Source organism: Pinus tabuliformis, chromosome 8 (genome assembly GCF_031772625.1).
Source record: "Pinus tabuliformis cultivar Carrire ecotype Pingquan chromosome 8, CPIR1, whole genome shotgun sequence".
Taxonomy (NCBI): Eukaryota; Viridiplantae; Streptophyta; class Pinopsida; order Pinales; family Pinaceae; genus Pinus; species Pinus tabuliformis.
The window spans coordinates 2,045,032,231-2,045,048,770 of record NC_142294.1 but is presented as its reverse complement, the minus strand read 5'-3'; the positions used below and the strand labels follow the sequence as shown (position 1 = coordinate 2,045,048,770).

Below are 16,540 nucleotides of genomic sequence, written 5' to 3'. Positions count from 1 at the left end.
TGCGACTGCATCTGCGACCACGTCAGCGGAAGAAGAAGTTGCATATGAACGCAAGAAGCTAACTCTGTACATACATTTATCCCACCCCGGCAATTGGAATGAAAGTGCAGTTAAAGTAATCAAACACTGGCCGCGTGAAGGTAAAAAGCTTACGAAAACGAATCTAGAAAAAGCTGTCGAGAAGCTCCGCAAATATGGCAGATATAAGCATGCCCTTAAGGTTAGTTTAATTTACCTTCTTAAAATTATTATTTTTTATTATAAAATCATGATCTTTATAGGTGTTATCGACCATATGGCACAATCTATCGGAAACGTAATGAAAACTGAAACACACCCCGATGTTAGCCGGGGGCTGCACTGTACAACACGAATTTCCTCCTTCTCGCGTTGCAGGTTGCAGCATCTATTCTACCAGATTCACCCGGGACTCTTACCCAGCCCATCCTTTTTTGGAACATGAGATTTATGTGGGCAGACCCCAGTGGGAATGTTACCGTGGTGGATGGCTTAGTAATCCATCCACATTGCCAGTGAAGGAAAGCCCCCTTCACAATTTGGAAATATCATTACACGAGATCCGTGTGCTTATTTTAAAGGGTTTGAATTTGTAAGGGATTCAAGATCTTTCTTGGTTTGGTTGATAATATTTTAAAGGGTTTGAATTTGTAAGGGATTGAAGATCACCAAAAGGCTTAGTGTGGTCGATGTATTGAGAGACGAGTCACGTGGCTAGGCAGATCCTTGAGGGGGTTCGTTGAGTAAACAATTGTTTGTTGAATGCCATAGTTGATCCTCAGGGCGAGGGCAATCCGATTGAGGATTCCTCTTTAGTGGATTTTTGACTTTATGGTTTGCCCTAATTAGTTGAAAAATTACCCATCCTTAGATACTAGTCTTTCCCTTGATTCATTATTTCGGGTAGCCAACCTAAGGAAGATCATTTTTCTTAATATCCTCTTGTCATTGATATTCTCTTGACTCCTTTGCCCTTCGATACTGGTATTGATCATTACATCTCTCCATCACTAGTTCCAGAGTATTCCAAATAGTAAGACCTTGGTTCTTGTTACTGCTCAAACTAGCAGGGGGCCTAAAAGGGACGCCTAAAGGGACAACTGCTAGGTCAAGGGCAACAATGGAGACTTAGCCCACTATCACCTCAACTAAGACTCCCTACTCTTTGCTGACTTTCACCGATGGGAGGAGACTTGGTATATGGAAAGTCACTTGTGAAGGATGAGTCAACAAATGGATGTGAAGTGACTTTAATGATCCTTTTCCTAGAGGGAGGTTAAAAATTTAGATTGCTTGCTCTTTAAGCAAAGTACAAGGCTTTCTAGGATAGGGAGGTGAGGATTTAAGGGCTAGGTTAGAGGAATATGCCTTGTAAAGGGTTTTCCCAATCCCTAAAATCCTTATTGAACTTGATTTCCCAAGTGGTTCTTGAAGAATTAACTTTTCAAAGGTATGGGACCACATGGGACCAAGTGGACCCAACCTAGGTTAAGGGAAGGGAGTCTAGCACCCAATGATGATCTTAACCCAAAGAAGGGGCAAGGATCAAAACAAAAATTTCCACTTAGAGGTGTCAAAATGATCCTATGAGGTACTAGCCTAGGGAACACTAGGGCAAAGTTTGATCTCAGAGCTAGGGCTTGGCATATCTCACAATCCCACTGTTGGAATTTCCGAGGAGACCTTGAGGACACATCAACGTAGTAGAGTTTAGGAGATCGATCTTTTTGTATGGCTAATTTGTCGGGAAAGTGATGCCCTAGGTAACCCAAGTTGGCTAGACTTAGAAGAGAAAGGGAAAGGTGAAGAAAAATGGTTATTTGAGTGACCACCTATTGGTAGATAAGTGCCTAATCCCTTGGGGAGAATGGAGTCTAGGAGAATGATGAGAAAGGACTTCGTTTCTTGGTCAAGGAGGCCTCAAGGACTACTTCGCTTGGCCTTTATGGCAAGAAGAAGTGACCTCAAAGATTTATACTTTGCTTAGCAAAAAGAGATGGCTTATCAAGATGAATTCAATGGTAGAATTATCCCTAGGATATTTCATTGAACATACATGGCCCATACATTGAGAGATGCTATATAGAAACAATAATTCCACAATTTCACAATTATGCAATGCAACAATTAGCCCTAGTATAGCGAAAATCCCATTCCAATGCATATGACAAAGTAAAACAAGAATGGCATTAAATGTGTGTACTTTCATGTAAGAGAACATATCCAACCATCAACAATTTGACAATAAAGAAGCTCCAAGATAAGAAAATCCAATCCAAACATCAAAATTCATCCATGCTCCAATTCATCCTCCAAGAAAGAAATGTGAAATTCTCAAGAGAGAGAATGATCCAATCCAAAGTGATGATCCAAATGAATTTATGTCTCTCCTATTTATACACTCATTAGGAGTTCGAATTACCTAATTTGAGCCTACATTAGCCTATCAACTAAAATAATGTGCAAATAACTATCTATTTGTGGCAAGCCTACCAAACTAGCTCATAAATAAAATAGTAAGCCTACCAAGAGGTCAAATAATCAATAGTGAATGTTGTTGGGCTCTCTAACAGGCGTGATGAAGTCCATAAGTGCCAAAATGATGAGTTGACCCGTCGACAAACAACAAGTCTGGGAGACAACTGAATAGCCTAGCAACTTGGTTAATTTAGCAAGTTTAGTGTTTAGATTAGATTACTTTGGAAGACCGGTGCCTTCAATGGAGTCAAAATATTTGCTTTATGTGAATTATCTACCAAGCCACTGGATGAACATTTGCTACTTTAGGATGCTTCACTGTCCTATATGAAATGCAACACCTAAAACTAAGTGAAATGCAAGATCTTGGTTTATTTTAAATTATATGCCTAATTGGGTGAATCCTTCGTCTCAACTATTTTGAATCTAGTCTCTAGTGTAAGTTGTGGGAGAGAAACTGAGGGGAAGATAGCAAAGACTATATTAACGATACCTTTGTCTCTTTGAGGGTATTAATAGCTGGTCTTGGTTTCTCTACTTGGCGTAGGAGAGAATAAGTATTCTTTGGAGAAGCAAGAAGTGACTTAATGTTCCACTACAGGAACTAGTGCCTCGTAACTGTGTACTTGGATCTTTCACCTAATTGAAATTCAATGAGCCAACACATTTTCATGCATGTATCGCAAGTGTTTTAGGACTATTCTTGGGATGTTTATAGTATATGTTGTGTTCATATATACAATTCAACCTCCAAAAATAGCAATAAATTTGATCCTCTTGTAGTGATGACTTTCACCTCCACGGGAATAACTTGGCCTCGAATAATCAATCTCCATAGCTGATGAATTCGGCCTACAAAGGATGAACTCGGCCTCAAAAATCCTCCTGCAAATATAAACTCGACCTCTAAATCATGAGCTTGACCTCCAGCAACAAACCCCTACCTCTTTGACCTTTGTCTCTTTGTCTCTTTGACAATCTTCACCAAAAGAAAATGCTTAATAAACCAAATAGAGATGCCAACAAGTGCAAGCCCAATGAGTGCAAATGATATGCCAATGAGAAAATATGAATGGAAGCTACTTATTATGCCACTGTTATGTGATTTTATCACTGCTGTAGGTGATTCTCGATGGCTGTAGCAAACATATCAGATCTTGAATACACCCAAGAGTCTTTCAAATTTTACTCATATGCAATTAATTTAACCACAAGATTAGTTTTTTATGCCTTGGGTGATTAATTGATGAGATTAGGACTATTTTAGATGTGTTTATGCCCTGAATATACCACTGTCATAAAATGCTTCAGAATTATATATGAGAACAGTGATGAGAATGAGAGATTTGAGAGGCAAACCAAGAGGCCTTATGGCCTTGTTTGATGGCTAGTTTGGCTTCCAATGAAGTGTCCACCTGCAACCACAATGTTAGGTCCAAAATCGTTGCAAAACAAAATGTTAGAGACCAAAACCAATACAAACTCAATCAATGACTGAATAATGGCTTGGATGAGGGCTAGAAAGAGGCTAATAAGCCAACGATAGGGCTAAGAGGCCAAGGGAAAGGCAACGATGAGGGGAGGAAGGCTTAAGAAGGCCACGATTAGGGAGAAGAAGGTCTAAAAGGCCTGTGATAGAGGGAAAGAGGCCAGATGGAAAGAGGCCAAAGGGGAGGGGCCAAGAGGGCTAGAGGCCCTTAGGAGGCCATGAAAAGGCCAAAATTTGGCTTGCGGCTTAGGAGGAGAGCCCTCTAAGGGTTGCGGCAAGGGTATAAGGCCATAAAAAGGGTCGTCGAGGGGGCTAGAAGGCCGAACAAGGGCACAACTAAGGAGAAGAGGCCTGCGGCCTAAGGGAACGAGGGCTAACAACAAGGGAAAACCCTCTAGGGCTGACATCAAGGAGGAAAAGAGCTGCGGTTAGTGCAATGAGGGTTAGTGACTCACTGAAAAGGGAAGAAGGGGCCACGACAAGGCTGGAAAAGTTGACGGCCAGGCCTTGAAAAATTTTAGAACCTTTGCAAACACAAAATTTTACGCCGAAAAAATTTTCATAAACCAAAATTTTGGATCGTCTTCCAATAATGACATTTTCATTACAAATAAGAAAATATGATGATAGAAAGGCCTAGGAGTAGAGCATTGTTACATGATCATAACTACAAACACAAGATAGCTCATGTATATTTACTCCAACAACAAATAAAGATGTTGTAGTTAGATGCACTTTTTAACTCCTATTAAACCATTTGTTGATCTGCATATATTACACTCATTTGTGATATGGTCATATTATCCTCTACCATGTTTCTTACATCATCCTCAATTGTCAACATTTCTTGCCTCCTAAAAACTTGAAAGGATATTTATTTAGGTATCAACAAGATAAGTCACAAAAAATATCATATGATCTGAACTTTAAATAACATTTACCGGGTCACAATGCTTTAATCTACATATTTCCTTGAATAATAATAACTCGTACTCTCATGCGAACCATCCCCCCTTTTTTTAGCTATATATATGATATAACTTACCCATCTCATGTAGCTTTTACCCAATAGTTTATAATTATAGAAAAATCTCATATGACTTTGCATGCCCATCTCATCTAGAGACTGTTGGCATTATGATTCAAGTGTTGTCCTTGATGGCAACTCACTCAGAGGTTGGTACAGGTGCTCAGAGGTTGGTACAGGTGATGGCAACTTAATCAGAAGACAGACCCTAGTACAGCATGCCAAGGAAGTTCATACACGCAGGTTCGTTAAGCCCAAGTCGCGTGTACATGCAGGTTGGCTTCAGCAAAAGCGCGTGTATGTGGAAAAGTACCTTTGGTCCATGGCGGTTAGTCCTTGGAAGTTGTGCCTATGGTTTCGGACCATTGTGTCTCGACGGGCGTGTCGATCCCTAGTTTTGAAGTTGATGGTATTGTGTTACTATGGTTTTGGCTCTTGGTATTGAGCAAGGCCTAAGGCTATATAAGGAGAAGAAGATCATTAGGCAAAATCATCTTTTGACAAGGCTTGAATATCTGAAAGAGAAAGAGATCTGATATGCAGGGTCTGGGTTGCTTGATCTGAGCTAAGGAGAAATCACATCGGTTGATGGAAGACTAGATCTAAGGATAAATCGGGATCTAATGGTTTGAAATGCACTATTATGATATGGTTGATTATGCGTATTTCTAGATCTGCATACTGTCGCAATATTATGTTCTGGGTCTAACTGATGTCTGGTACAGCTGCAAGTTGAGAGAATTTATTTTTAGATCTGTACGCAGGTTGGCTTAGGTAAAAGCGCGTGTATACGCGGGTTTCGCTCATTGAAGTAGCGTATATCTCTTGAAGCTTGATTTTTGGGTTTGCAGTTGGATCTGACTGTTATTGCAGAGTTCTGTAGACTGCTCTGTGTTCTAGTATCTGGTGATTGACAGGGTTCAGTGGTTCAGTAATTCAAAGTTTGATGATGCTAGTATTGGTTGTTTTATGCTTCAATGATCTGTTGTGAAAGTTGAAAGAATTGTGGTCTACAGATTGTAATGTTGTGCTTCAGGAATATCCAGTCTGAAAATGTATGAAAGGTGGTACCTGAAAGAAAGAAGATTGTAGGTCAGCACCTACGTACTAGTATCTTAGCTAGTACAAGAGCAAAGGGGGGTTGGAGCTCCCTTCCAAGGAAGTTTGGAGAACGAGAGAAGGTTGTAGCCTTCTGCAGGTTGTAGCCTGCGTACTGGTATAAGGCTGCACCAGTACAAAAAGATTGTAAACTGAAGTTTCATATTAAAGAAAGATAGAGACAACTTGCAGCAGGTGGTTTTCACCCACATTGGGTTTCCACCTTATATCTTGGTGTTCATGTGTATGGTTTCTGTGTGATCTGTTCTACTGCATCTGCTTACTCTTAATATGGTGAATAATGTCCTCATGCACTTAACTGAAGATAAACTGACTGAATTATAAGATTTCTAGTTATACGCTGTTTTCTTTATTCACAGTTGCGTGTACACGCTGGTTCTCTTAACGAAAGTAGCGTATATGTTTCTAAGCATTGAAAAAGTTTTATAGTTCTGATAATACTGATTCACCCCCCCCTCTCAGTGTTATTTCCAACAATTGGTATCAGAGCAGGTCCTTCAGAGAAGCTTGATCGCTTGAAGGTAGATCGTTCATCATGAGCAACTACGAGAGAGAAGCATCAATCAGGCCACCCGTTTTTGATGGGACAAACTTCAATTATTGGAAGGTAAGAGTTACTGCATATCTGCAATCTCTTGGTACAGAAGTTTGGGACATTGTAGAAACAGGCTATGCTTTTCCTTCAGCTACTCCTACAGATCCAGCTGAGAAAAAGAAGTATGAAACAAATGCAAAAGCAGTCAGTACTCTATTAGGAAGTATATCCCAAACAGAATTCATGAAGGTAATGCACTTCAAATCAGCAAAGGAGATATGGGACAAAATGGTCACGAGCTATGAAGGAGATGAACAGGTAAAACAAGCTAAACTTCAAACTCTCAGGATTCAATATGAGACTCTCAAGATGTATAATGATGAAAGTGTGGCTAATTATTTTCTTCGGGTAGATGAGATTGTTAATTGTATGAAAAATTTGGGTGAAGAAATAAAAGAGGCTATAGTAGTTCAAAAGATTCTAAGATCATTATCCCCCAAGTTTGAATCTAAAGTATCTGCAATAGAAGAAAAGGAAAATCTCCGTGTTCTCACTATGTCTCAGCTACATGGAATTCTAACTGCTTATGAAATGAGAAAGGGAGGTCCATCAGATAGAAGGGAAGCTGCTTTTAAGGCATCAGGCAAAGAAGATTACTATGAAGCAATCCATGTTCCAGAAGAAGAGGAAGAAGAATCAAATTTTGTCAGAAATCTTCAAAGGGGTTCTGGAAGGTTCAGAGGAAAGCTACCTTTCAAATGCTTTGCTTGTGGAAGAGTAGGTCATTATGCTGCAAAATGTCCTTATAAGGATAAAGGAAAGGAACCTGCTAGATGGAACAAGAAACAAAGTGCAAATAAGAAAAGCTACTACACCCATGAAGATAGTGATGGTTTATCAAACAGTGATGAAGATGAACAAGGTAATAAATATAAGTTGTTAATGGCATTTGAAGATGATGATTATGAGGATGCTGTAGATGTGAATACCCTCTATGATGAAATTACTAGACTCAAGAGATGTATAGAAGAAAAGAATGTGATCATTGATACTCTACAATTTCAAATTGATGAAAAAGAAAAACATCTTGAAAAACTAGAAGGTGAAATTGTTGGTCTCAGAAAAGAAATTGAAAAAACAAAAGCTATTAATCTTAAGTTTGTCAAAGGATCTGAAACTTTGGATGAGATTATCAATGTGCAGCGGTCTCCTCTAAACAAGACAGGTTTGGGTTACAATGGAGAAACCTCTCAAGCATCCACCTCAAAAAGTTATCTTGATGCGGCAAGAAGAAATGAGCAGAAGAACAATGAAGATAATCAGGTAAAGCAGGGACAAAATACAAACAGAAACTATCAGGGGCAATCCATCTTAAGGGTGAACAAAAACTACAACCAGCCACAGGTAAAATCTTCTCAGTTTGGTTCAAGAAAAGATGAAAATAGAAATTACAATCAGTTGGCAGGTAGATTCAATAACCGCAGAAGCTTCTTCAATGGACAATGCTTTTCTTGCCATAATTTTGGTCACAAAGCAGCTCAATGTGTTGCATATAAAACAATCATGACTAGGGAAGCTCGAAAACAAAGAAGTATGACAGGGATGACAAAAAGGACCTATAACAACTTTTCGGTTCTTGAAAATGAAGTCGAATGTTCTATTTGCAATAACTTTGGTCATGAAGAATCTGAATGCAGGAGCAGGTTTCAGCAGAAAAAGGAGCAAGCCTCAAGCACCAAAACATGGAGAATAAAGGAACCTCAAACAGAAAGATGTGGAATAGCATTTTATGCAGAGGGACAGGAAAATCTATGGTACATTGACAGTAGATGTTCGAAGCATATGACAGGTGATAAAGAAAAACTTGAATCTTATTCTGTTCTAGAAAAAGGAAAGAAAGTCTCTTTTGGAAACGATACTCCTGCAACTATAAAAGGAAAAGGCATTGCTCAGTTAAAAGGAAAGGTCAAAGCTGGAAATGTTTTGTATGTTGATGGATTGAAGCATAATCTTCTAAGTGTCAGCCAGATGTGTGATCAAAGAACCGAGGTTATTTTCAGATCGAATGGATGTCTTGTTCGTGATCTTGATACAGGTAAAACAGTACTCAAAGGCAAAAGAACTCCAAATAATCTGTACATATTTGAAGAAGGACAACAACAATGCTATCTAAGCAAGGATGAAGAGCACTGGTTATGGCATCGAAGGTTGGGACATCTAAGCTTTTCACAAATAAGGAAAGCATGCAAATATCAGGCAGTTCGTGGTCTTCCAGATATCAAAATTCCAGACAATACCATATGCAAATCTTGTCAGTTTGGAAAGCAAACCAGAACTAACTTTCCAGAGAAGGAAGGATCAGCTAGCATGCCTCTCGAGCTAGTCCATACAGATGTATGTGGTCCATTTAGGAAAAGGACACCTCGAGGAGAAGAATATCTGATATTATTCATTGATGATTTCTCCAGATTTGTTTGGTTAGGGCTCATGAAGCACAAAGATGAAGCATTCGAAAAATTCAAATCCTTAAAAGCCTTGGTTGAAAATGAATCAGGACACAAAATTAAGTGCCTCAGATCTGACAGAGGTGGGGAGTTCACCTCAAATGAATTTTTCGATTTCTGTGACGAACATGGGATAAGAAGAGAATTCTCTACAGCTAGAACTCCTCAGCAAAATGGGGTTGTGGAAAGAATGAACAGAACTATCCAACAAATGGCTCGTGCTATGCTCGATGAATCAGGTACTCCCGCAACCTTCTGGGGTGAAGCTGCACATGCTGCTGTTATTATTCTTAACAAAACAAATGTCCGAGTAAACAACACTCAAACACCTCATGAGCTCTGGAGTGGTAAGACTCCTTCGGTGAAGCACTTCAAAATCTTTGGAAGCAAATGTTATATCAAGAATACTGATGAGCATCTTGACAAACTTGAACCAAGAGCTGATGAGGGCATTCTTCTTGGTTATTCTCCACATAGCAAAGCATACAAGTGCTACAATAAAAGACTTGGCAGAATTGTTGACAGCATTGATGTAGTGGTTGACGAGAAGGGATATATTCCTAGGCAAGTTCATCATGAAGACATTGAAGAAGATGAAGGTTACCCCCAAACGCTGAATGATGAAGAAGAAGAACCTCAAGAGGAAGAAGAACCTCAGGAAGAATCAGAGGAGCAGACAAGAATAGAAGAAAAGACTCCATCCAGATATGTTCAAAAGAATCATCCAGAATCTCAGATTGTGGGGCAGAAAGAAGCAGGAGTACAAACAAGAAGGACACTTGCAGAAGCTTCAAGCTATTTGGCATTACTCTCCTCCACTGAACCACAAAATGTTAAAGAGGCTTGCAAAGATGAATGTTGGGTCAAAGCAATGGATGAAGAACTTGAGCAGATCGAAAAGAACAACACTTGGGAATTAGTTCCTAGACCAAAAGATAAGAATGTAATAGGAACAAAATGGGTCTTCAAGAACAAATTAAATGAAAATGGAGAAGTAATTAGAAACAAGGCCAGACTTGTTTGTAAAGGGTATGCGCAGCAAGAAGGAATAGATTTTGAAGAGACCTTTGCTCCTGTGGCAAGACTTGAGGCCATCCGAATGTTCCTTGCTCTCTCAAGCTTTCAAAACTTCAAGGTATTTCAAATGGACGTGAAATCAGCCTTTCTGAATGGGGACTTAGAAGAAGAAGTATATATTGAACAGCCAGATGGTTTCATTCTTGGGAATGATCCAAACCTTGTATGCAGATTGAAAAAGGCTCTCTATGGACTCAAACAAGCTCCAAGGGCTTGGTACTATCGGTTGGACAAATATCTTCACCAACAAGGCTTTTCAAAAGGATCAGCAGATAGCAATCTCTATATAAAAGTTGAAAATAACAAATTACTAATTCTTGTTGTTTATGTAGATGATATTATCTTTGGCAGCAATGAAGAGACTATGAGTCAAAACTTTGCCTTGGTTATGCAGAAAGAATTCGAAATGTCACTACTTGGAGAATTGACATACTTCCTTGGATTGCAAATCCAACAAAATGAAGGAGGTATCTTCTTGTCTCAAACCAAATACCTCAAGCAGATCTTGAAGAAGTATGGCATGGAAGAGTCAAAGCCTGTATGTACACCCATGGTTACAGGATGCAGCCTCAGTGCAAATGATGGATCAGCAGCAGTTCATCAACCCACTTATAGATCCATGATTGGGAGCTTGCTTTATTTGACAGGTACCCGACCAGATATTACACATGCAGTAGGAATTGTTGGAAGATTTCAAGCCAACCCAAAGGAAACTCATCTTCAGGCAGTCAAAAGAATCTTCAAGTATCTTCAAGGGACACAAAACTATGGCTTATGGTATCCTAGAAATACAGATCTCACTCTTCATGCTTACACAGATGCAGATTGGGCTGGAAGTGTGGATGATAGGAAAAGCACAAGTGGTGGTGCTTTCTTCATGGGTTCCAGACTAGTATCTTGGTTCAGCAAGAAACAGAGTTCGATTGCCTTATCTACAGCTGAAGCAGAATATGTGGCTGCGGCATCTTGTTGTACACAACTTCTTTGGATGATGCAAACCTTGCAGGACTTTCAAATCACTTGCACTCCACCAGTCTCTATCTTATGTGATAATACAAGTGCAATCAGCATTTCAAAAAATCCAGTCATGCACTCAAAGACCAAGCACATACCAATCAAGTACCATTTTCTTCGAGAGCAAGTGCTTGAGCAGAAGGTCAAGTTGGAGTATGTTCCTTCTAAGGAACAAGTTGCTGATATTCTCACAAAACCACTGCCCAGGGAAACTTTTGAATATCTCAGACAAAAGCTGGGAGTAGTTGATGCTTCATCCTACTGTTAAATCTTGTCTGTTCTACAGAAAAGTTGGTATACGCAAGTTACGTAAGGGATATCCGCGTATATACGCAGATTTATGGGGGGTAAGTCGCGTGTATGTTGTACGCATGTTGCAGAGAGTATATCCGCGTACATACGCTGGTCTATGCAGGAGAAATCGCGTATATGGAGTTCTGAACAGCAAGTGCAAACTCTGGTTTAAAAGATCTGAGATGGGTATGTCAGAATTCTTCAGACACAGTTTCAAGGGGTGCAGCAGGCATAGGCTCAGGGGGAGCAGCTTAAAAGTCTCATAAAGCATTGTTGGCATTTCGATGTTTTGGTTATTGGTTTCTCAGAAAGAAATCCTGGTTGCTGATCTAAAAGATGTTTATCAGATGCTGCTGGTGACTTTCATAAGTCTTGGTCTAGATCTGTTGTCTCTATGTCATGCCTCTCTTTTGTGATATTTCTTTTATGGTGTCAAGGTCATGTAACGGCCTATGTTGTTTTCCCCACTATGCCTGGGATGAATGATGTAATATAATTGGTTGTTTCTGATATGTCCCCTCTTGGTAGGGAGTATGGATGTATGTATTGAGTCTTTTGGTGATAGGAAGGTCCCTTATAGTGTATAAGTCTTGGTTCTTGTTGAAGAACATCTTTTGCAGATCTGGCCTACTGTCAGGGGGAGCATGAGTCAGCACAGCCAAGCAGAGGTATCAGCATGTCCTCAGGGGGAGCACAACCCTTTGCCCTTGATGTCAAAGGGGGAGAATGACTTGGTGTGGTGGTTGCCATCAAGTCCAAAGGGGGAGATTGTTGGCATTATGATTCAAGTGTTGTCCTTGATGGCAACTCACTCAGAGGTTGGTACAGGTGCTCAGAGGTTGGTACAGGTGCTCAGAGGTTGGTACAGGTGATGGCAACTTAATCAGAAGACAGACCCTAGTATAGCATGCCAAGGAAGTTCATACACGCAGGTTCGTTAAGCCCAAGTCGCGTGTACACGCAGGTTGGCTTCAGCAAAAGCGCGTGTATGTGGAAAAGTACCTTTGGTCCATGGCGGTTAGTCCTTGGAAGTTGTGCCTATGGTTTCGGACCATTGTGTCTCGACGGGCGTGTCGATCCCTAGTTTTGAAGTTGATGGTATTGTGTTACTATGGTTTTGGCTCTTGGTATTGAGCAAGGCCTAAGGCTATATAAGGAGAAGAAGATCATTAGGCAAAATCATCTTTTGACAAGGCTTGAATATCTAAAAGAGAAAGAGATCTGATATGCAGGGTCTGGGTTGCTTGATCTGAGCTAAGGAGAAATCACATCGGTTGATGGAAGACTAGATCTAAGGATAAATCGGGATCTAATGGTTTGAAATGCACTATTATGATATGGTTGATTATGCGTATTTCTAGATCTGCATACTGTCGCAATATTATGTTCTGGGTCTAACTGATGTCTGGTACAGCTGCAAGTTGAGAGAATTTATTTTTAGATCTGTACGCAGGTTGGCTTAGGTAAAAGCGCGTGTATACGCGGGTTTCGCTCATTGAAGTAGCGTATATCTCTTGAAGCTTGATTTTTGGGTTTGCAGTTGGATCTGACTGTTATTGCAGAGTTCTGTAGACTGCTCTGTGTTCTGGTATCTGGTGATTGACAGGGTTCAGTGATTCAAAGTTTGATGATGCTAGTATTGGTTGTTTTATGCTTCAATGATCTGTTGTGAAAGTTGAATGAATTGTGGTCTACAGATTGTAATGTTGTGCTTCAGGAATATCCAGTCTGAAAATGTATGAAAGGTGGTACCTGAAAGAAAGAAGATTGTAGGTTAGCATCTACGTACTAGTATCTTAGCTAGTACAAGAGCAAAGGGGGGTTGGAGCTCCCTTCCAAGGAAGTTTGGAGAACGAGAGAAGGTTGTAGCCTTCTGCAGGTTGTAGCCTGCGTACTGGTATAAGGCTGCACCAGTACAAAAAGATTGTAAACTGAAGTTTCATATTAAAGAAAGATAGAGACAACTTGCAGCAGGTGGTTTTCACCCACATTGGGTTTCCACCTTATATCTTGGTGTTCATGTGTATGGTTTCTGTGTGATCTGTTCTACTGCATCTGCTTACTCTTAATATGGTGAATAATGTCCTCATGCACTTAACTGAAGATAAACTGACTGAATTATAAGATTTCTAGTTATACGCTGTTTTCTTTATTCACAGTTGCGTGTACACGCTGGTTCTCTTAACGAAAGTAGCGTATATGTTTCTAAGCATTGAAAAAGTTTTATAGTTCTGATAATACTGATTCACCCCTCCCTCTCAGTATTATTTCCAACAGAGACTTCACCCAATAAGCCATTGTCATATGAAAAGTATTTTGGTAAATCTAAAAAACACACACATATATCTTTAATTATAAAAATTAATTACATTTCAAGATAAAGATCATGGCACTAAGTTTACAAAACATTTATGTAATAGAGTAAGCTCAAAATCCTTTTTATTTTCAAAGATATAAGGCGTGCCTGATTTAGTGAGAGATGTAACATGAGTAATTAAAATTCCTCTCCTTTTCATGGATTGCTTCATTTCTCACATGCTGAGTCATTTATACACAACCATCGCTTAATAAGAGTTGATGCAAATGAGTACCAGTTGATTCATTCTCCCTTTATTAATGAATTGAACAATTTTGCTATCGTTGAATTTTCATTTTTTGCATTCCAATCAACAATAAATTTATTTCTCTATCTCCCACTAATCAATCAAGATTGTTACTCAATATTTGTTTATTTAATTAAGCTAATTCCTCGATCTCTTTTTAACTAATTGAGTCTCATAGCAAAGTAAAGACATCCAATTAAAATGTTTTCATTAGGTCCTCAACCAATTGAGCCTCATTGCAAAGTAAAAGATATCTAATTGAAAGTTTTCATTAAGTAGAGGGGTTTCACGAGCTTATAGAAAAATATATCCATCAAAATCTTACCCACACATTTAAGTGAAAAAGTAACCCAATTTTTTTTAATTAATTAATTTATTTAATATGAAAAACCGCCAAAAAATAATGTTTTATAGTTTACTTAGTACCAAACTCATGACTTTTAATAATGTAATTAATTATCTAATCCACATCATCATCAAAATTTTTATTCTATTATTTATTCATAAATCTCAAATAAGCTTCCTTGAATAAATCTCAAATAAACTTCCTTTTTAATGTTTATTAAATACAAATTTAAAATTTCAAAAATAATTCTTTTGACTATAAAAACATATCACATAAAATGTTTTAGTTTGAAATAAAAACTTTCAACATTTATTATTTATTTATTCGACCTTAAGATTTTAAAAATAATTTTTTAACAATAAATTTTATTGTAAATTCAAGTTACAACTTTTACGTCTTTGATGATACTGATTTCATTTCCCCATTAAAAACTCTATTTAAACGTTCCTACTGTAAAATATGAAGTAAAATAAGTTGAATACACTTAACACACAAAATTGGTGTTTTGTGTCCATAATTTAGCTTTTTTTAAAATGTTAATTGGCAAATTCGTCGTTGTAATTTCCTCTCAATTGAATTTTTTTGGCCGGATTCCGACTATTTTGGCCCTCCGGGCAAATTTGAATGCTGGGTAGACGAGGCCCTAAAAAATACACATCACATATAAATGGTTTTAAGTGGTGAAATAAATGTTTCATCAAATTAAACTGACAGACACTCCGAAGTCCTAGTGAAATCTCCCCCGTTAGTCTTGTAACACAATGGAGATTTGAAGGCCAGACCAGATTTTGGTTTGAAAGGGTTTTAGATGACTATTAAAACCGTTCGTCCCTTAAACCCTGCAAGAAACTAGTTTCTAGTCTCATGGTGCAGCTGAGCACTTCGATTCGCCATATTTGCAGCAAATTCAGAGCTGCACAGAGCACAGGGGCAGTCCTCCCAGCATTTATCAGTGACAGGAGGGGAGCTTCAACTGCGACTGCATCTGCGGCCACGTCAGCGGAAGAAGAAGTAGCATATGAACGCAAGAAGCTAACTCTGTACAGACATTTATCCTGCCCCGGCAATTGGAATGAAAGTGCAGTTAAAGTAATCAAAGACTGGTCGCGTGAAGGTAAAAAGCTTACGAAAACGAATCTAGAAAAAGCTGTCGAGAAGCTCCGCAAATATGGCAGATATAAGCATGCCCTTGAGGTTAGTTTAATTTACCTTCTTAAAATTATTATTTTTTATTATAAAATCATGATCTTTATAGGTGTTATCGACCATATGGCACAATCTATCGGAAACGTAATGAAGACTGAAACACACCCCGATGTTCTCTGGGGGCTGCACTGTACAACACGAACTTCCTCCTTCTCGCGTTGCAGGTTGTAGCATCTATTCTACCAGATTTACCCGGGACTCTTACCCAGCCCATCCTTTTTTGGAACATGAGATTTATGTGGCGCAGACCCCAGTGAGAATGTTACCGTGGTGGATGGCTTAGTAATCCATCCACATTTCCAGTGAACGAAAGCCCCCTTCACAATTTGGAAATATCATTACACGAGATCCGTGTGCTTATTTTAAAGGGTTTGAATTTGTAAGGGATTCAAGATCTTTCTTGGTTTGGTTGATAATATTTTAAAGGGTTTGAATTTGTAAGGGATTCAAGATCACCAAAAGGCTTAGTGTGGTCGATGTATTGAGAGACGAGTCACGTGGCTAGGCAGATCCTCGAGGGGGTTTGTTGAGTAAACAATTGTTTGTTGAATGCCATAGTTGATCCTCAGGGCGAGGGCAATCCGATTGAGGATTCCTCTTTAGTGGATTTTTGACTTTATGGTTTGCCCTAATTAGTTGAAAAATTACCCATCCTTAGATACTAGTCTTTCCCTTGATTCATTATTTCGGGTAGCCAACCTAAGGAAGGTCATTTTTCTTAATATCCTCTTGACTCCATTGCCCTTCGATACTTGTATTGATCATTACATCTCTCCATCACTAGTTCCAGAGTATTCCAAATAGTAAGACCTTGGTTCTTGTTACTGCTC

At 39.0% G+C, this 16,540-nt stretch overlaps 1 protein-coding gene across 2 annotated transcripts in view; it reads left to right on the top strand.

Annotated features, from left to right (window-relative positions):
- The window catches only part of LOC149244666 (large ribosomal subunit protein mL101 (rPPR4)-like), a 118,934-nt gene that overhangs the window by 52,649 nt on the left and 49,745 nt on the right, over positions 1–16,540 (top strand). Inside the window, exon 1 of one of the 2 annotated variants that reach the window (XM_089374959.1) lies at positions 15,274–15,698. The exons of the other annotated variant lie outside the window; for it this stretch is intronic. Within the exon in view, the coding sequence (XP_089231085.1) occupies positions 15,369–15,698 (330 nt within the window). The 5' untranslated portion in view covers positions 15,274–15,368. Of the gene's footprint in view, positions 1–15,273; positions 15,699–16,540 lie in introns of those variants that run through there. 2 annotated transcript variants of the gene reach the window in all.